General features: G+C 40.4%; 1 protein-coding gene across 4 annotated transcripts in view; it reads right to left on the bottom strand.

The window, feature by feature from the left end:
* Positions 1-6,509: 6,509 nt before the first annotated feature.
* KBTBD12 (kelch repeat and BTB domain containing 12) overlaps positions 6,510-20,683 on the bottom strand; it is a 43,971-nt gene continuing 29,797 nt past the window's right edge. For 2 of the 4 annotated variants that reach the window (XM_067003067.1, XM_067003066.1), the window contains exon 7: positions 17,525-18,301. In XM_067003067.1, coding sequence (XP_066859168.1) covers positions 17,967-18,301 — 335 coding nt within the window. In that variant the 3' untranslated portion in view covers positions 17,525-17,966. Of the gene's footprint in view, positions 15,926-17,524; positions 18,302-20,683 lie in introns of those variants that run through there. The other 2 variants (XR_010833912.1, XM_048068816.2) reach the window with 2 other exon arrangements.

Genomic DNA, 20,683 nt, shown 5'->3' with positions numbered 1-20,683 from the left:
TCTCGCGTCTGCCGGCCGCCATCTTAATGAGGCGTGAGAGTGGCACATAGGAGGCGAGGCGTTGGGGTCGTAGGTCGCGTTGAAGAGAGCGTGTTTCAGCAGCCAGGAGTCCTGGCTTTGGTTTCAGAGATTCCAAGAGATAAATAAATACACGAATAAACTCTTTTCATGCATTCTGTACTTTTACATATTTAGAAAATAATTTTTTAGACCTTTTCCTGCATTAAGAAACTCCCCACACACCCCCGTACAAAATGGCAGCCAGTGGTGTCACACAGTTGCTGGGTGGATGAGGTTGGATTTAACACAGCCAGGCCAACCTGGGCCTCTAATAAAATATAAAAACACTGGTAAAAATGTGCAACACCACACAATGTGTCCAAGAAGTCCTGGCACATTAGCACACCTTTATGCCACGCAGGAGTGCCAACAAGTGAAAAGCTGGTTTTAACACACCAGTTTCCAATCAATGAGAAAGCAATTGTTTTTGCTGTTGGACTCTATCAGCTTAGAGGTCTTTTCCAACCTAAATGATTGTATGATTCGATGTAGAGTTGATTTAATGAGATCTTTATGGCTTACTACAGGGGCACTGAGTTGATTCGCCAAAGTCTGCTGGAAGAGAAGGAAGAATTAGCAGTAATTTTGTGGAAGTCTAAGCAAGGAATCAGCAAGAGGGATCCAGTGCACTGATGGTAGAAGCAAGCAGTGAAATGCCAGAATTTTGCCGAATTTATTAAAATAAGGGTATTTATTAAAATAAGGGTAACTTGTGAGAGGTGCTGATAGCATCACCATGCCAGATCACTGTTAAATTAGAAAGGATAACATGGCTTTTTCCTTATCTAAACAGCTCATCTGCTTTTAGCCATTTAGAAGTCAGGTGTCTGGGTAGTTGTCTCGGCTCCATGCTCAACAGAGATGCTGATGAGCACTTTTGGAGAAATGTTTACTCCACTTATCTTACACATCTGTGTAAGATGTCTTCTCAAAGGTGTTATCTCTGAATCAAGCCTCGGCATTTTTGAAAGAATCTGAGGGGAAGCTTGTCAGTCTACTGCTTCTATTGTAATTGCTCTTTTGACAAATAGATAATGTCAGACTCTAGGGTCTCAGTCTATTTCCCCTCCACGGTGTTAAGTCTGTACTTAAAAATTGGCTTCTTAGGATACAAAGTCACACCTCTTCTTTATGCCTTTTTTTTTTTTTAATCTGTAACATTAAAATAGTAGTTTTTTTTTTTTAAAATGTGATTATTTGCATGGGCCATCAGTCAGGCATCTGGATTTCCTGTCATTTTTAAAAATAATTTTAGTCAATAATGTAATTTGGTTTGCTACTGGAAGAAAATAAACCTTGTAATTAGATATAGAATTGCCTACTTGAACGTGGAAGCTGAAAACTGAGTAGTTTTTGCTTACCTCTCCGTATTTTGTCCATTCTGGATCTGAACAACTTCACACTGGGGATATGAGGATACAGTCCTACAGCTGAAATTGGCCACTGCAGTTCAATTCTGAGTATAATAGTTTATGGAAAGTAGTTTTCTTAGAAATCTACGGTGAAAAGCCCCCTTTTTTGCCAACTGAAGCAAAACCAAATAACAACAAAAAATGTATAGAGAGAACATAAGGTCAGCTTCTTTGTATAATCAGCTGTCATTCTGCAGAACAGAAGAACCAAAGAAACTGAAGATGCAGTTGTTGTAGAATGATTACTGTGATGCCATGTGGGACACTGGGTCAAATTTCAGCTTGATATGACTTTGACAGTCTATCTTGGTAACTATTTTGGCAGCCAATCACAGACTGAGTGACAAAATTTAAATCTGGTACACTAGGGTTGATTTTTACACTTTTGGAAATGCACCTACTACTACAGAGGGCTCAGTTTAGAATTGCGCCAGCTGGCACAACTGGAACGAGGAGGAGGAGGATGGCATATAATTAATAAATAGCTCTTCAGAGAACAGCAGTATATGAGGAGCAGACGTAGATATTAAACAGTTTGTTCTTTTCATGCTTTGCAATTCCTTTTTGAACCAAATCAGTCGCTCTTATATAACCAAGCTAATCCTGCTTTGGAAATAGTGTGATTTAGGACCATTAAAAACATTAATATTCACTTACTGGCTTTGAAGTTTGTTAGTCAGTGTGTGCCACTGTTTCACACAGTGCAAATCTTCAGCATTTACTGCAAAATTATATATCTCAATATATCTGTATTGCATTAGTACAAAATTGACATTTAATTACTGCTTTTGAAATCAGTGTGCACTCTGTGCTGACTGACTATGGACGCTGGACCCAATCACGCTGAATTGTACCCTGATGCAAACAACAAAGACTACATGATTGCTTCAATAGCCAGAGGTAAAAAGCAGAAAATAGGTGTGGAAAGTAGAAATAAGGAAAGAAGCATAGATGAATTTTCCACTGCCTCCAAAGAGTTCCTTTTAGTTCTAGCAACATTGCTCACAGAAACTGGCCACAAACTCTATTCGAAGAGATCCAATTTTTTGTATCTGTGACATGCTCGCCCTCTGTTCCCAAGTCAGTACTTGTTATCAATGTGACAAAGCTTGCATGTTACATTGAATATGCTTTTTATTTTTTATTTTTTATTTTTTATTTGTTTTTTTAACCCAGCAAACTAAAAGAGACACTCTCTATCTGTTGTTACACCAGGTTTCAGAATGTCTGTGAGCTGAGATCACTAGAGGGCAATCAAATCTATTTGTTCGTGTGTGTTTATGTATATATATGCATACACACACACGTATATGGATGTGCACCTTACAAAATACGGCTAGTTAACATCCGTAGCATTGGTCTGCAACAGGGATCCTGTGGTAATAGGAGAGCTTTGTGCAAGGGTCTGTTTAACAGCCATATACATATGCAGTCCCTGATTTTTGATGTACAAATGCTGCCAGTAGTAGTCTATTTAACCACAAGGTGGAAGAACTGCTTTACTTATGATGCCACCTCAGCTTGCATGAAGTACGCACAACTCAGTAGGCAAGTTTTATTATCATTATTTAATAGATACATTACAGGTTGCAGAGGCTGTAGCATGCATGAAACAATTCAGGTCATACGTGGCATTCGTGGTCTGAGTGGCAGGTGAGTGTGGACATAAGGGAGACCTTCAGGGAACCATGAGCAGACAAGACTTCTAAAACAAATTGTTTACTATCCTACTAACTGAAAGGAGAGTTAATTGCTTGCTCCTTTAAGGCCAACTGCCAAACTCCATTCATTTCAACAGAACAGTTTCCCGTGGAGTCTTCACTCAGCAGATTTTTTTCCCAAGCTTGCTTGTGAAGCAGCATGCCAAAAGGTGGACAGGAATCTTCTTTGGTTGGATGCTGAGAGCCACTTTTCTGGTTGAAGAATAGTGGAATAATATTTTCTTACACAAATTTGAGCTTGCACTTTGTTACAGGGCAATGGAGGATGCTGTGCGAAGAGATCTTTCTGCCTAGCTGAAGCAAAGAAATTAGTAAACTTATTTTTTTTCTATCCAGTAAAACCTCTGCTTCCTTAAAAAAAGGCTATAAAAATGTAAACTCCTTCTAGCCGAGCTGATTTCCAGTTAAAGAAATGCATTCTAAAAGATAAAACCTGCATTTCTATAAGGGATGAAATTCAGATTCTCTCCTGAATGTAGAAAGATAAGAAATGCAAAATCTGATCCTATCCTGAAGATCATAGAATTGTGGTTATTAGAAAAAAAAAAATATCGAATTTAGATATCAAAAATATGATACCCAAACCACTGTTTAAATAGAGTTGCCCTAGATACATCAAAAGAAGTACAAGTATACTTCCCCGTCAGGCATAAGTCCAATATCACAATGCACAAAATAATTTCCAACATCATTATCAGGACATGAGAGGTTAACTTGCATGTCTTTGCACTCCTTTTCTTGAAATGTTTTGAATCCTGAACTCCTGTTATGACTCACAACCTTATTTCTCCAATTTGTTCACCCAGGCACTTTTAGAACATCACTTTACTCCCTGCATTTATGGCAACACTTAATCAGGTATCTAAAATACTTTATAATACTGGAATTTAAGTCACCTGCGCTCCTAGCTAGCAGTATTACAGCCATGCTTTCCCAATAACCAGGACCCTGATTTCTGGCTGTGGCAAGCCAGACCTTCTATATAACATGCACTTTGTGTAGTACAAAAAAACAATGGCTAAACCCTGATCTTGTCAAAGAACAATAACAAAACTTCAGTGGGACAAGTATTTCGTCCCATCTCCAAGTGAAGCCTCTATATTTCAAGTAGAAACAAAACATAACATGCAGCTTTGTAGTGATAGCAGTGCTATTAATTCAGAAAAAGTTCTGTAATAGAGCTACTGTCTGTTTGCTAAAACATGCCACGAAGGAATCAAATTATGATAAATTATGCTAAAAATGTGCAGATCAGCAAACAAGGTCAGGCAGATTCTTGCCACTGTCAGTACACGCCGCAAGGGCAGTTTACACATATGTGAGAAGCAGTTTAACATCCTTACTGAGGGATGTGACACTGGGACATGCATTGGGACTGCTGGCCATAGAACTCCAGACTGGACGGATAGTGGCTGGTTCTCCACTGACAGCCTCCAAACTGTGCCAGTTGATGGTGAACCACGAGGTGGATATTTCAGCAAGATTGGAAGGCCCGCAGCATAGTACAAACACAATTATTTCAATGAGCTACTTCGTACAAGGTTAAAGTCTCTTTTTAACATCTACGTGCTTCCCACATCTTCTCTTCCTGTCTTTTCTAAGGTTTTTGAAGTCTCCACCGTATTTTTTAATATTTAAAAAAAAACACACACACACAGAGTACGGTTATTTTTCATGTTCGACTGGTTTTACTGTGGCTTCTCTAACTGGATTCTGTAAAAATTATAATACAGCTAATCACCCCAAACATGTTCATATTTCTAGGGATTAAGAATGAGCTTTCATTTTTGTGATCTGTTTTTTAATCAAACTGTTGACCTAGAATCATTACTTAGAGAGGGAAAAAAAAAAAGAGAGAAAAGAAATGTTTGGAACATTAAGAAAAAAAGTGCTTGTCTTGCAAATATTGATGCCAATTTCCCCCAAGTGCCTATAGCCTAATAACCGGATACATATAGTTCTGATAATTGACTCATTTACATAAAAATCACTGCCAGCTTGATTGTAACAGTCACCATAAGCAAGTTGGCCAGGACTAGAAATCATCACAATTAACCCTCTGAGAGACCCTTTACACCTTTGCAAGATACAGCTTTTGGCACAGAGCATGAATTTTCTCTAGAATATTGTAAGACATTAGCAAAAACACCTTTCATGCTGAAAACACATTGGACCTATATTTGGGACTGGAGAATACCCATAAGAGAAGGCTCTTTGGTTTTCAAGTCAAACCTTAAGCTATACTAGATCCCTCCCTTTACTCCAGCTTGTATGTTCTGACAGTAGTAAAAAAAATCTAACAACATGGACATTGGCCTCCTGCATCTGCGCGGTCTGTTGTTTTTCAAATTAATGATTGCACATTGAATTTGAAGAACCTCATGCACACAATGAGAGCTATGCTCTTAATATGTACATGAATGTGTACTGTTATTGAGCATCAAAGTGGTAACTGCACTTTGCTTCTATTTCCTAACATTTTCATGCAAAGGAAACATGTAATACGTGAATATTTTTGCATGCAGTATTTCTCACATGCATACATGAAAAGCAAACTCTGTACATTTAAGATTACAGTTTTTATCCTAGAACGGGACTGAATTCTCTTTTTATGGATATTTGCATTTTGCTGAATAATTCTTTGAATCTTTCAGCTTTGCTCTCTTGATAACATCAGCTTTTAAATCCAAGCTGTAAGTTACCTTTTCAGATTTTTTTTTTTTTATTTTTGAAATTGAGTAGCAGCAGAAATTTATCAAGTGAGTTCTCTTCTTGGCTTTAAAACCAAAGCTGAAACCTGAGCTCTTTTATTTGGTATACAATGAATGAGCTTTGATTTGATTTTTATTGTATTTCATTCAAACTTTATTATAAAACATCTCCCAGGGACACTTGCACGAGAAACACTTTGCAATTAAAACCAGCATTCTATCTCCAGTCTTCCATTTTCAAGGGTTATTATAACAATTTTATCATGCTTGCTTATCTCCATAATATACCACTGTACGGCAGGCAACTGCAGATGTTAGGTAATAGAGCTAGATGTCTCTGTAGGTTTTTCTAATGGCTTTCTTTCCCTGTACCACAAACGGGATTCACTGTCATTAACCCAGTGACCAGCACTTCTGCATTCTGACTGTAGGCAGTCCTCAGGCAACTGTATTTCCACTGTTCTTTGGCTTCAGTTCTGTCTCGACTGCCTTATTGACATCAAATTTGTTATAAGATTTTTGTTAAAAATGCCCCTCCAAAAAACACTATAATTTAAAATAAGACAGGTGTTTTGTTTTTTTTTGTTTTTTTTTTTGTTTGTTTGTTTTGTGGATGGTTCAACAGTGAATTTAATGTCATTCCCAGTAGCTGGTTCCTCCTCTAGAATTGAGCCGCCTTTAATTTTCAGTGGAACAACTGTGACTTTCAGCAGCTGGATAATTTCAGGTTTGTAACTGGCTGTACAAAGCGTTTTCTTTATATTACCTTTCCTTTTAAAACATTGCAGTTTGGAACCAAACGATATAAATTACTCATTCCATATCACTTTTTCTAATTGCCTTTTGATTACTGTTTTTCTTGATCTCAGAGAAACCTTTTGTAAGTGTTAACAGGATGTCAGCGTCGGTTTGATCCTGCTCTATTACAATCACGGGCCAAAAATCCTGCTGGGTCACATCCTCTGAGTGGATCACATCCCTGTGGATCTCCTAATGCACTTTATAAAATGTACCCAGTAAATCCAATAACAACAGAAATATGGTTTAAATACACAGTGCACAGATGGTTCCAAAAAAAGCAAGCCGCAGCTTCACTTTGAATTTGTGCTTATAAAGATTTACTTTCCTTATAAAAATAACTCGTATAAGTCTTTATCAAGATTTATCTAGCTCAGCTAAGAAAATAAAGCAGTAACTACAAGCTGATCGGTGCAATAGCGTTAGTACAAGCACGTTAAAGTCCTCCTTAAATGCAAGTGAGCAGGACCCTGGCCAACTGCAAAGAAAAAGAGAACAGTTAACACGCCAGTGTTATAGACTTGCCTAGTGGCTTAGCAGTTTTTACTGAACCTTCCTGTTACAGTGGCTTACCTGAAATAAGGCACAAATAAATCAGATTAAAGATTGAGCTGCTTAGGACAGCAGCATCAGTACAGCAAATTTCCTGGCAAGATAACTATTATTTTCTGCATCAGATGGCTGCTCCAAGCTGCAGTGCTGAGCAGGGGTGGATTCTTAATTCGTTTTGAAATGTACTTGAGCGAAAACCTTTAGGAAGGTTTTGTCATCTACAAATACTTGAAACGGAGTGAGCCTCCTGTCCCCTGGTTTTGTTCATATGCTGTTTGGCCTCTTTGTATAAGAGCATGAGGCATCAAGCAGTAAGCTATTAATGTCTGCGTCATGACAAGGCTCTGCAGCAATTATCAATCTTTGTACGGTCTTTGGCTATTTGTCCCCTTAAAGCACTCTGAAGAGCAGGCTTTACAGAGGGCCAGCTCCAGGGCTGAGGTGAATGCTGGTGCATTAAGGCACAGTTTGATAAGTGAATTTTCAAGTGGCGGTGGTGCTGGCACAAGCAGCTGCCATACCAAATGCCCATTAGCAGGCACTTGTTCCCGTCTCTATGCCTCTTTGTGCTGTGCCAGTATAGGCAATTTTGTAGCTTCATGGCAACATGGACTATGAAATGATCTGGCTGCAAAAGACTTTTTCAAGTTCTGCAGCTGAACTACAGATTTAGCTTCTTTCATACGCGTTTAGGAGTTCTAATTGCACCACAAGTAAATATCTTAGCTTTGGTTGAGACTGCTAAGCAATGAGAGCAGTGAGCACGCCACAGCCTGGGCTGCTCTAGCCAGCCCGAGGTCACACAACTGCTAGGGTCGACGTTCAGTCTTCACTGCAAATCATTGCATCTGGCTTGTGTACATTATCTATTAAACTTAAAGTCACATCTCACAGCTCAAGGTAATTGTTACACAAACATTACAGACATCTCGAATACAAAAATGAGTTATACTGTGGTCAATGGGAACTTTGCCATTGATTCCAGTAGGCGAAGATGTGTCCTTAAAGCATTGTTACTGAGGGATGCTGGAAGGAATAAGGAAGTTAATAATCCTTAAACCTTTTGTATATTCTATTAGCTGGAATTTAATACTTAACTGCAATCTGGAAAGACCTATCCTATGAACAGCACACCATTTAGTATGACTCCCTGGGACATGATCCATGTAGAGACATTGGCTATGATCCTTCTTAAATGAAGAAAAGGGAGACAGAGGCCGTGCCACCAACTGTCACAGAGTGCAATAGTCATCGCTGCAATTTTCATCTCAGCTATTTAAGAGGACTAGAGATATTCTTTTTGTATATATTAGAATAGCGGTAGCCATCTCTGCATATAATAGCAAAATCAGTCCTTCCATTGGTTTGCCTTCTAGGAAATGTAAAGGGTATATATTTTGGGGGACATGGTTAGATAGGTGCTGTCCTGTTGTGGGTGACTATCATTGCAATCAAGAGTAGAAGTTGAATACCTTACCTCAGAGAGAGCTTACCTTACAGATATATCAGTCTGAGCATCTAGCCTGTCATTCTGGAGGAATTTGGAAAAATACAGACAAGTGATAGATACAAATATCCAATATGACATTTGAGACCCGGATTATGCATGGGCTTCCAGTCCGACATATTAAAAGAAAAAAAAGCAGTTAGGCAGCTTTCTGATCAGTCTTGTCCTAGAAAATAACTGCATTTATCTATTTGCTTTGTTGGGGCTTTTTAACTACAGGGAAATGCCAGTGAATCTCCCAGTTTGTTAGTAACAACGTTAGTAACAAATGTTCTGTACCCTGCAGAACTTGTCTTAACGTGAAGGATTTTTGGAATCTTAGGTCTCATGTATTATAAATTACCTGTCAATTCAGCTAAGATTATTCACTTGTGCACACCAGTGGGGAAGGCAGCATAATCCCCAGTAAAAATTCTGTAAGTCAGCAAGTAGATGCCACATTGTTTACACGTTCACAATATCCTAAAACCCTCTTATGCATATTCTGTAGGCAATTTCTTACATTCAACAGTACCTTTTAGTGGCCAGTTAAATGCATTACAGATTCGTTATGGAAACCCCCGGGGACTAAAGGCAGCTGCTTTCGTATCAATTCAGGTAATTCAGGTCTCAGTTACTCAGTAAATCTGATGCACTTCTGTAAACCACCTTCTTTTTTGCTTGATAGCAATTGTGTCCATCTAAACTGCATAACTTATTAAATCAGGTCTGCTTTAAGAAACATACAGTTCACTCATTCTTCTAATTACTACTGTTCAACTCCAGCCTCAGTTAGTGACCTCTTAATTTTCTGAGATTAGTTCTGCCTCTGTAGAAGTGTGACTGGCTATGAAGGCACATGCACTCAGCCTTAGATATCTGCTACTAAATGTATTACACTGTTTAACATCCCTCTTTGTTTTCCTGGGAAGGAGCGAACGAAATACCATTATTAGCTGCAGACACCCAGTCTCTCCTTTCCCAGGAAGGCTTTGATTGGTGTGTACAACCGTGTTACCAAAACCGGGGAGATGACAGAGGTGCAATAACGTAATTATTCTACCACTGTATAACATTGTGAGCTCTGGATCTCACCATAACATTACAGACATCACCCCCTCTAAAAACACAATAAAGCAGCCCCACAAAATGCGTAGGGATGTATTGGTGTAAGTATTTTACGTTGATGAGCCTAGGCACAGAGACCAGATGCCCAAGTCTAATGACTGAACTAGAAACAAAGCCCAGAGGTTCAGATTTCAGATCTGTGCTCTAGTTACAAACCAACGCCTCCCTGTGCTCCTCCTCCTGATGCTGGAAAGCCTGAGAGCCTACTGAATGGGTATCATAGCTTTTTATGTTAGGATTTTGCAGTTGTTTCAGCCACGTTTGAAAAGAATGAGTCAGGGATTTGTGTATGTGGGAAGTGGTTTCCTCTCACATTACCGTATGTATGGATGAAATACATTTCCTCTACTATGAAGTTGCTGAATGAGAAAAAGTAGCAGAGCTGACTGTCATTTCAGTGACTGTACTTTGACCCTGGTGATGAAAAGCCAGCAGCCTCAGGAGGCTGGTTTGGATAATGCATTTCGTAGAAAAGCTGGTGAAGTCACTTGCATTCTTGTAAAGAATGATTAGAAAAGGATAAAATGAAGAAGAAAAATAACAAAACAAAACAAAACAATACTCAATATGATAAATTAGAGTCTAGGTTCTCTAGGGAAACCTGGCCTGACTGAAGCTTCAGGACAAAATCTAGCTTGAAGACGTGATCCATAATGTAATAATGAAGATGCCTCCCTCTGTGTTTCAGACAGCTTCTGTAGCAACTAGTGTTCAGGAGTCAGAGATAATGATAATGGCTTCTGCCTGCAATCATTACAGCTACGGCACGCGCAGTATGCAAGGCATTTAGCATCAAACTTAGCAGCATCATGCAGTGAGACAGCGGCAAGAGTAAGAAGAGCACAGGTTACTTGCCTTCTCTCCCCGCTCATAGCCAAAAGGCCAGTAATACGGCAGAAAAGGCAGAATTTGGTCTGGGACCTGAACCTGCTCAAAGACGTCCTCAAATCCAGGAAGCTGGTATGGCTGTCCTCTGTCCTTCAAAGCTGATTCCTTCCTGGAGCAACAGGCACCTGAGCAGTCTGGAGCCTGGTGAACACCTCGAGTAGCTGTTCCCATCTTCTGGGGAGGCAAAGGGGAGACAAAGGAGTGAACGGGCTGATTAGACAAGTGGGCTGAGGCAGGAGTAGGGAAAGAGAAACAGAACAAACCTGTGCAAAATTCAAGAGGACTCTGAGCTGCTGAGGGGAGAGCCACAGCCAGCAAAAGACTTGGAGAAGGAAGGAGGCGTAGGCCAGGTCGAAAAGATTTCCCCAGTTGTTCCTTAGCTCAGCAAGGAACTTAAGCTTAGTTTTGAATTGAAGGCTGGAGCAGTTCCATATATTTAAAGAACAGCACTTTATTTGAAATACTTTGATGAGATATGCAGAAGACAGAGTTGCCAGGTATGTATTAAAAATGGATCCTACTGCTGTCAGTAAAGAACTTCTAAAAATAATGTTATACATATGTATATAAAACACATACAACCATACATCCTGGAACACTTAAATGCATTTTTGTTTGAAGGTAATTTCTCCTAGCAAGGCAGGCAAGTCTGCCAGGAGCCACATCTCTGCTCCGTGCTGGTTCTCTGCTCCAGCAGCACAAATGTAGTCCCAGCGTGGCCTTTGCCATGGCTGCAATCGTGGGTTGTTATTAAATCATTCCATTAGGCACCCAGGCCTGGCACTAAACACAGGGAAAAAGAAGGAAAGTGTACTCTGTGTAGGCCCTGTGTATATTTTCTCCATTTTCCAATATTTCCTTTGCTTTCAACCTCAACATGTCAAATGATTGTAAATTGCAAATGTACTAGTTCCAGCTGAGCACAACTGGGGGTGAAATAGCATTGCTTTGAAGCTACAGCTAGAGTCCACTTGAAAAGCTGTAGGAAGAGTCACAGAAATGTGCAATAGAGCAGCTGAAATTCTGACCTGGTGATTCAAAGCATTATGATTCATGAAACAAATTTTCAGAGGTACTACATAATCCATTAGGAGAACAGCCTATGAGAAAGACCATCCCTGTAGCTAAGATAGCATTCACTAGGTAAATCCATATTAAATTAATGTCATTTTCCAGATCAGCAGAAAAAACAATACAGATCTTCATAAATATATTTTAAAATTATATACATATACACTAGCATTTGTTTTTGTTGCTTTTCAGGTGATCAAGGATATCAATACACCCTTTGAGTAGAGGAAAACTAAGATTAACATCTAGGGTGCAATCCTTTTACATATTAAACTTAATCTAGGAAGAGATGTGAGCATCATTCTGCTCCACTAGACTCCTTTCTGCTCCACTAGACTCCTTTCTGCTCCACTAGACTCCTCTGTGCATTGTAACATTCTGGGAACAGCTCTAAGTTTTGTTGCTGGTATCTCAGTTTTGATGCTACCTCAGCCTCTTGCCTGGAACATACCTGGGAGTGCTGGTGGGGGAAGCTATCCGACAGCTTTACGTGCACCAAGGAGATTTCCTGCTGGCAAGTCAAGGCATCCCAAATGGCAGAATACAGCTGGAACACAATCCAGCACCTGCCCCATGCATTTCAGTATTGCACACACAGAAATCGTGTGTGTGTGTGTTTGCCAGGCATGGGCAGGGACTGAGCCACAAGCCACTGTAGTAAAGTGGAATGGGTAGTCAAGTGCCTGATGGTTTATACATGTGAGCAGTTCCTGTGACCGCATGGATGAAAACAGATTAGACATCCACAGGGATCATTGTGAAATCAGTTATGCATGGACAATTTCAAAATAAAACACTAACTGGGGATAAAAACGGAGAGCCTCAATTAGCTTTTCAGAGCATTTCATTTTTTTCATTCCCTGTGGGCCACATGACCAGTTACCTCTCCAACATTTTTCTTCATATTTGGCAACTAGTGATGTACTTCAGTGTTTCAAGTGAAACTGAAGTGCATGCCTTTGCTTAATAATCCCCCCATTCATTTAAATAGTCCATAGCTTGTCAGCACTGCTTTGTTCACATTTTAGAATTATGGACGATGTCAAGGCAGCCTTGATTAAACACTCAGCTAACTATGGCTCAGCCAGAAAGTGGCTGAAGTAAACTATTATTTCAGTAAAGCTCACAAGCTTGGAGAACGCATATTCTGTAATTTACTTGCATCAGGATTTGTAATAGAAGAAATTAAAGCTCTTAAGGACTTTCCCAGCTATGTGAGATTACCCACGAACATATCAGACGTGCTGACACATTCACATACTCTTGGAAGGATTTTGGCTCAGATCTGTACCTCTCAATAAGCATGCTTTCTACTTCTTCCTTCCTTTCCTCAAGCTTTCATTTCCAAGTATTAGCTTAGAAACTGTAGTCACCCCAGGGACAAACGATGAACTAAATGGGGCCCCCACAAAATTTTAAAGTTGGAACCTAAATTAGTCTGCCTTTGCCCCCTGTTCTAGATACTTAATCCAGAAGAAAACAATGCCCTGCTGTCTGCTGGACATGGACAGAAACAGAGAGACACACCAGAGTCCCTGCTAAGAGCCAGACCACATGAGCAGAAGAAAAGCAATGCTCCATGAAAGCGAGAGCAGATAGCTTTCCAGTGGCACGTGAAGAAAAACCTCTTAATTGCCCACTATGGCTCAAGATATCTGATTGCAATGCCCACATATAAACATATGCAATTACTTTCCTTGGTGATCAAGAGAGACGACCTCAAGGAATACACTTTTCACTCTGCTCACTGATTGTCCCTAAAAACAAAGCATACGAAGCATGAGGGAAACAGCCAGCTTGCTACTGGAATAACAGTTTAACAGAGGAGTCTCAGCTGTGTTCCACATACACATTCAAATATGTCAAATGAAAATCTGCAAAAGCCTCCTTCCCCACTTGAACCACCCAGAGTGTGAAATCCAGCAGATTAACTCAGGCTTTACACAACGGAGGATTTGAATCATCAGGCATAGACACAGAACAGAGACCAAAGACAAAAAAACACCCACCCCTTAAAGCATTCTCCCTTAAAACAAAAATGGTGATAGAAAAATCAGTAGATACATTGCAGAATTTGAAGTAATCAGAAGGAAACAGCGGTTTGGCTGAGAGCGGCCTCTCAAGAGCATTGCTTCCTGCTGATTTGAGAGCTCTGCAGAGAAATTACAGGATTACCTTTAGTTCACAGTAACAGCTAAAGTTAAAAAAAAGTTTCTGATGTTGCACGGTTAATTGGAAAAAAATCTACTGGTTTTGTTTAAAAATGTATTAAAGCAGAAATTTGTAACCTCTTTAGTCTTACACCTACAATACTGTTTTGTGACCAGAGAGGTTAAGATTAAGAAATGGTCACTGATGAGCACCACTGAGTTCTTGCTTTCACGACTCTCCACTAGAGAGATGACAATCCACGTATCAAAGGAAGAAAAAAACCAAATCCCTGGACAATACAGAACCGATATGAACACAAGAGTATGCATTTAGGCTGTGACACTCATTTTGCCTGTGAAATAGGGAGAGAAGAGATCAGTTTTTCAGCTCACAGATTACTCCTTTTCTGCATGTTTTCCTTAGTCACCTCCTCCCCCCCCCCCCCCCCCAACCTCCCTTATTGTGTGAGGGATCCTCAGCAAGGGACTACAGTTATCAAGTAAACTTCAGTGACCTTCCTGCTAATTGTTTTTATACAGCAGTTTAATATTCCCACTGGATATTCTAGAGAACAAGTCAGAAATCAGAAAAGTCAGAACTGAGGAAGGGCTTTGGGGCTGTCCTCTCCATCCCTCTCTGCCATATGCATTACAAGCAAAAAAAACAAAACAAAACAAAACCAAACCCAAAAAGCCACCACCAAAAATGTTTTTTTTTTTTCCAACCTAATAAATGATTGAAAAAGAAAATGGAGGTGCTCTGAATTGCAAAACAGGCTAGTAACTACAGATGAACTACCTGATGGATTCCTTCATTTCTTTGCCAATTATTTCCATCCAGTTTTGTCACTGCTTTTACAACCTTAAAAGCAACTTCTTGCTGACAGTGATCATTCTTGTGTAATTTTATCATTCACTCTTTTAGCATTTGCTAAAGCCAGGGTTTTCTAGCTTTAAGGTTCTGGTCACAGAAGACCAGGTGGTCCTGCCTCATGACAGGTAGAATCTACGCAAAAATTTAGGATTCTTCCTCTCTCTGGTACAGAAGGTAGCCATCTCTTTTGGAAGACTCAGTTGTGACTTGTTGCCAGAAGACCAGTTTTCTGCCAGCACAGGCTCAGCTCTGCTGACAAAGAAAGGATGACTTGACTGTCCTGGCTGTGGGTTAGATAATGTTTGCAGTAGCTGATGTACTTGGTTAACAAACCTTGACTAAAGCTTTTTTGTTTAAATAAACAAATGCCCTTCTCTGTCTTCCCTCCACTCCTGCATCAGCCAAATAGCCTGTCACTGTGGTACAGCTGGACTGGTTTTCACCAGCTGACTTCAGGTATTTCTTAATCCCCTTGGTAGCTTAGAAGAACTCAGTGGGCTGAACAACAAAAGAGGGTTTTCCCTGGCTAGAGCTTTCCTTCCTATGGGGTGCTCTGCTGTGACGTGAACCCTGGGCTGCCCCCTTGCCTGCGAGGCAGAGGTCCCAGAAGCCCAGGATGCACCAAACACTGGAGCTTGCACAGCCAAATGGAAGAGGAAGACCAAGAGACAGTGTGCCTGAGTGACACACAGAGGATGGCAACCTCAGCTTTCAATCAAAAAAGTACCAGTACTAGCAAATTAAGCATTGTCCAAGAAGCGCAGTTCAAAGGCATCTCTGTCCTTAAGCACGTGTTGCAGGCTTCTCTCCATGGTGCTCAGCTGTCATCCAGAGCCAACACAGAATTTATTTCTCCAAATTCTTCCATTTCTGCAGAATCTGGAAGCAGAGAGTCACTGAGCTTCTATTGGTCCACTAAATCGGGGGGAGGAGGGATAAGATCCCGTGGGTTCAGCCTCGCAACAAGGCAGACATCATAGCTGTCATGCATGAGGACATTGATGGCCACCACGTTCCACTGGTTCTCCCACGTGTCGAGCTCGAGGATCTCCTTGGTGATGACTTCATGACGAGCTGAAAAACAGAAGCAACATAAGAACCAGAAGTGAAACCAAACAGGATCAAAATGCAAAGGTATTGTTACTAATCTGCTGTAATGTAGCAACGAACAGGTCCTTTCTCTGGTACCAACAGCTACATTGAGGACCGTGCAAGTTTGTCAACATACAGCCAACTAACTGGTGCAGATGAAGACCTATACAGGACATTCAGTCCTCACCCTCTGAACAGCAGAGATAAAAGTATGAAGCACTCTACCTTGGTACAAGCATGCAGGTGGCATTTCATCACACGATCAAATGTCAAATGCTCACTTTGAGACAGAGCTAATGAGCAGGCCTACATGCACTGCCTTGTCTTTTCTTTCCCCCCCGACTAAACTGTAGTTCTTAGGCTCCTGGAAGCACTCCAATTCTATAGCAAATAAAGATAGAGAAACCTCCAGGGCTTGAAATATACTTTATACAGAGGAATGTCTTGAACAGTCGGGTCAGAAGAAAGCCAATAAATCACAGCCAATCTGAAGACAAACAGCTTTTTACTGAGACTAACAGAAAATAATGAAAGAATCACCACACAGCAGAGAACTGCAATTGTCAACCAGCAGTGTTGAATTAAACTTCTTGTGAAAAGGTAAAGCCTTTCATTGCTAACAAAAGGCCTGAACTCTCCAGCAATTTTGTTACTCAAAGCCAAGCTATTTCCTAAAAATAAAAAGCATCTTTCATTTTTGCTCACTCTTTCATGTTAAAGTTGCTTTCCCACAGTAACCTTAGTCTAAAGTCTTTGAGATGAGGGTGTGTGTGTGCTTTGCTGTCAGCTTCTTTCCCTTCTTTCTGATGAATCTCCATGTAGATTTGTTAAGAGTCAGGTCTCAAAAACTGCCAAGCACAGGCACTTCACAGGTACGAAGGTAAGAGCCATCACAGCAAGAAACACCAAGTACTTATAGCTATTCTGAGTCTTGAAAGACTTGTGACACAATAAACTTTACAGGGTCTGGTCTGAGGCTCCCATTCAGCCCTTCTATAATATTTTATTTTTTAATGTCACCTCAAAAACAATCCTTCATGTCTAGCAACTGCGTCTCATGTTTGGACACTGCCCTTCTGTGGAACCAACAGCAAAGAACTGAAAAAAAGGGAAAGAGTGAAATACAGAAGAGCATCTGGAGGCATATATTTTCTTGCATTGGAAACAGACCACAAATTCCTCCAGAAAACAGCAACTTTGGGGTTTTACTACCCCCCAGATAGTGTTATTGTCATTTAGGCACTGAGGAAAGTTGGTGTCCATGTTACAATGATATAGTGCCACGGGATTTAAATGTCCCTGGGGCTCCTCTACAAATAGCTTCAGGATGCAAGGAGGTCACATGAAGAGAGACTTCTTCCACCCTTGGGATCAATTTCCTCACTGCACTATTTAGAGCCACTTCTACATTACCGCAGGTCCTGCACACTGTGGATGCCTCAGCTTTATGGAAATATTTTCATGTTTTTGTCAAGTATTTACTTAAGAAAACAGCTCACCAACCATCCGCCATCTCTCACCCCTCTCCCACCAGAGAACAGCACAATGTTTCCACCCCACAGCCCATAGCCATTTTCCTCTCAGCTGTACCAGAAACATTTTTCTTGGTCCAAGCCCTGGATTCTGGGAGCTTCACGCATCTCTGCGAGCTTGAGCGAAATTAAGATTTCAGGATTTGGCCTCATCTGCATAGTTCTTGTTCTATTCCTTTCCTCTGTTCTTGGAAAATGGAACGATAGTTTTGATGGCTTTTTTGTTGGACTTAGGTAGTTCATTAAGTACAGGAGAATAATAGGTAGGCAAGCAACAACCATCTATGAGACTAGACAGCAAACTGATAAAATACCCAGTGACCTGTGAAGAGAAGGCACAACTGAACCTGTGAACAAGTAGCACATGCCAGTACCAAAGAGCTCACTTTTGTATGACCCTGCAAGAGCGAGCAGGTTTTCCCTAAGATACAAATATGAAGACAAACAGACCTGAGCTGTGACATGGGAGGCTCCAGTCCCTGGATTTATTATTAGATCATCTCCTTTATGCAATAAATTTTTATGCCTGGATTTTCTTTGGCATAGATCATGACAAAAATGAGACAATCAGAGGAAAAAATCAAACACTGGGACTGTCTGAAATGTTCTGTGGACGATTGCAACACTTCAGAGAAAATCATAATTAAAACATCAAAGGCAGATTCAGCCACCCTTTCTCGCCAGCCTTGCTGTGTTTTATCCTGACCCTGGTGACTCACAACCTTCAGTGCCCCTTGTTTCCCTTTTTGTGGGATGATGTAGCTGGTTTTGTTCCACTCCACAAATTCTGCTTTCCAGCACGCGGACTGTTGGTTAACTCTTAACCCTTGGGAGATAAAAAAAAGGTTTGTTGTTGGAATAAAGGAAGCAATCACTTCTGCAGTCTTGTCTTATTTAATATGAAAGGAAGCAGCACGCTTTGGATGAGAAAGTTCATGTGAGGAAAAGCACTGCTCACAATGTAGTTATGCTTCAAAAAATGACATCCTCTTTGTTTTGAAATGAGAAATGAGTTAAAACACCTCAGCTCTGAAGAAACACACACACACACACCCCTTGGTATGGGCAATAGAAAAGGTAACGTTTGTCAAAAATTCTGGAAGTTTGTCACTTTTGATTCCAGACTCTAATATTCATTTGGGCTTTAATCCCAAAAAACTGTTTAAAGCCTACCATTTACCTTGGTGCAAATAATTCCAGATTCTACTTCATTGGTTTCTCTTTTTTTTTTTTTTAAGGCAATACCTTAGCAGCCAATTTTGCTTAAAATAGAATAAAGACATCTACAGAAAGAAAAAGGTTGAATTACACAGATTATCCTTTTAAAAAGCCAATGCACAGAATTCCCTGTCGCACATAGCATTATTCTGCATCATTTACCAGACAGCCACCTCACCTAATGAAAGGATTTCACTCCCTTCTAAATGCTTTTTTCCCTACAAAATGAGGCAGTATTATTCTGCACATCATTGTTTAACCATGAGAAGACGACTTAAGAAGCTTGCTTTTTATGTTTGTACATGGGCCTTAAACCCCTTTGTAATAGAATCATTCAGGTAATACAAACCTAACCCTAACGCAGACACTTTTAAAGCAGTACAGTGTTTACTGCAGTATGTTTTTCTTCTTATCTAGGAAAGGGCTAAACCAGCATAAGGAACATTCACTCCAGCAGAAGTTTATCCACACTAGATGTTATAGTACTTCAGAAGAAAGTCAGAACTCTTGGTACAGTTATGTTTTTTTGTCATTCAAATGCAGGCTGAAGGCTAACACTGAACCTACAAATGTGTATTTTTCTGGTAATAAAGAACTTGATTTATACCTAAAAATGTTTGTTAGAATCATATTTCAATTACAGTAGGCTGAAAGCAAAATAAGTTTTTGCATTCATCTGTAAACAAAACTGTCCACAAAATTTTGAAATGAAGTTTTTCTTTACATGTGCAGATAAAACCCACAAAAATATTAGTTTTTCAGTGATTGCCTGCACTCCATAGACACAATCATGTTTTCTCTACAATGTGTTTATTTTCAAATATGCTCCACTCCCCATATATGGCCAGATTTCATTTTATATCATATGCTTTCTTATGTCATTTGAATGAGGACAGACCGTAAATCAGGACAGACCATACTGGGAAAGACCCACAGTATGACTGCAGGCAATGTTATAAATATTTGATCTGCTTTTGTCTTTTTTTTTTTTTTTAATAAAAAAACTTGCATTCCACTTGTAATTTGGGATTAGGAGGAAGAGCGCCTTCCCTTGTAAGCGTAGTATTTGTAACACTTTTGGTCTTTTTTGGTTTTGCTTTGTCTTTGGAACCGAGCATTCCCACATTATTATTTGGGGGATGGGGGAAGGTGTTAAAGGGTTGCAGACACAGAAGAATTGAGCAATATGCTTAACAGGTAAAAAATCTATAGCTCAATACAGGACTACTAACCATACAGCTATTATGTTGCTAAAGATGATACCAAGAAATTCACTCCATGGCTTGGAGTCCAGAGTACTGACCCCCACCCCCCCACCCCACCCCCCCCCCCAAAAAAAAAAAGCTGAATTTTAGCTCATTGGAGTGAAACCTATGGAAGTTTGCTGAAATGTGGTCAAGAATTTAATTTCTTCCAGAAGCCCATTGACATCAGCCAGTCTGTTTGCCTCCATCTTACGGAGGAAGAAAGCTGCATCATGGCACGTGCTCTCAGTATCTCCATAAGCTGTGATGTCTCTGCCTACATCAGTGCAGAGATTTCCAAAGGAGCTTTGGATAAGCTCACCAGCATCTTATCTGTGCCACAGCCACATCGGCACACTGTTATATGGCCAGCAGTACCCAAGCAGGCTCATTCAGAGCAGGGCCAGGTGCCTCAGCACAGAACCTCATTGAGCAGTAGGGGGGAATGGCCTCAGTGTCACGTCTGCCCTGGGACATCCTCACCCATACTTTCCTAAAATCCTGCTGATACCAGTCCCGGCACTTCTCAGGTTGTCACAGCACCTTTTCCTTTCCTGTTGGCACAGTTCCCTAACATGCTCCATCTTCTCTGGCCATTAATCAATTTATAGAAAAAAGCCACCAGACCTCTAGCGGTTGTGCTGTTAACTGCCTGTTCTTTCCACAGAAAAAGCACTTAAGCATCACAAGGTGCTTGCCAGTCCCCAAAACTCATTACGCAGGGGGGTTCTTTTTCAAGCTTCTCA

This window comes from Anser cygnoides, chromosome 10 (genome assembly GCF_040182565.1).
Source record: "Anser cygnoides isolate HZ-2024a breed goose chromosome 10, Taihu_goose_T2T_genome, whole genome shotgun sequence".
In the NCBI taxonomy this organism is placed as follows: Eukaryota; Metazoa; Chordata; class Aves; order Anseriformes; family Anatidae; genus Anser; species Anser cygnoides.
This window is presented reverse-complemented; position numbering and strand designations above follow the sequence as displayed.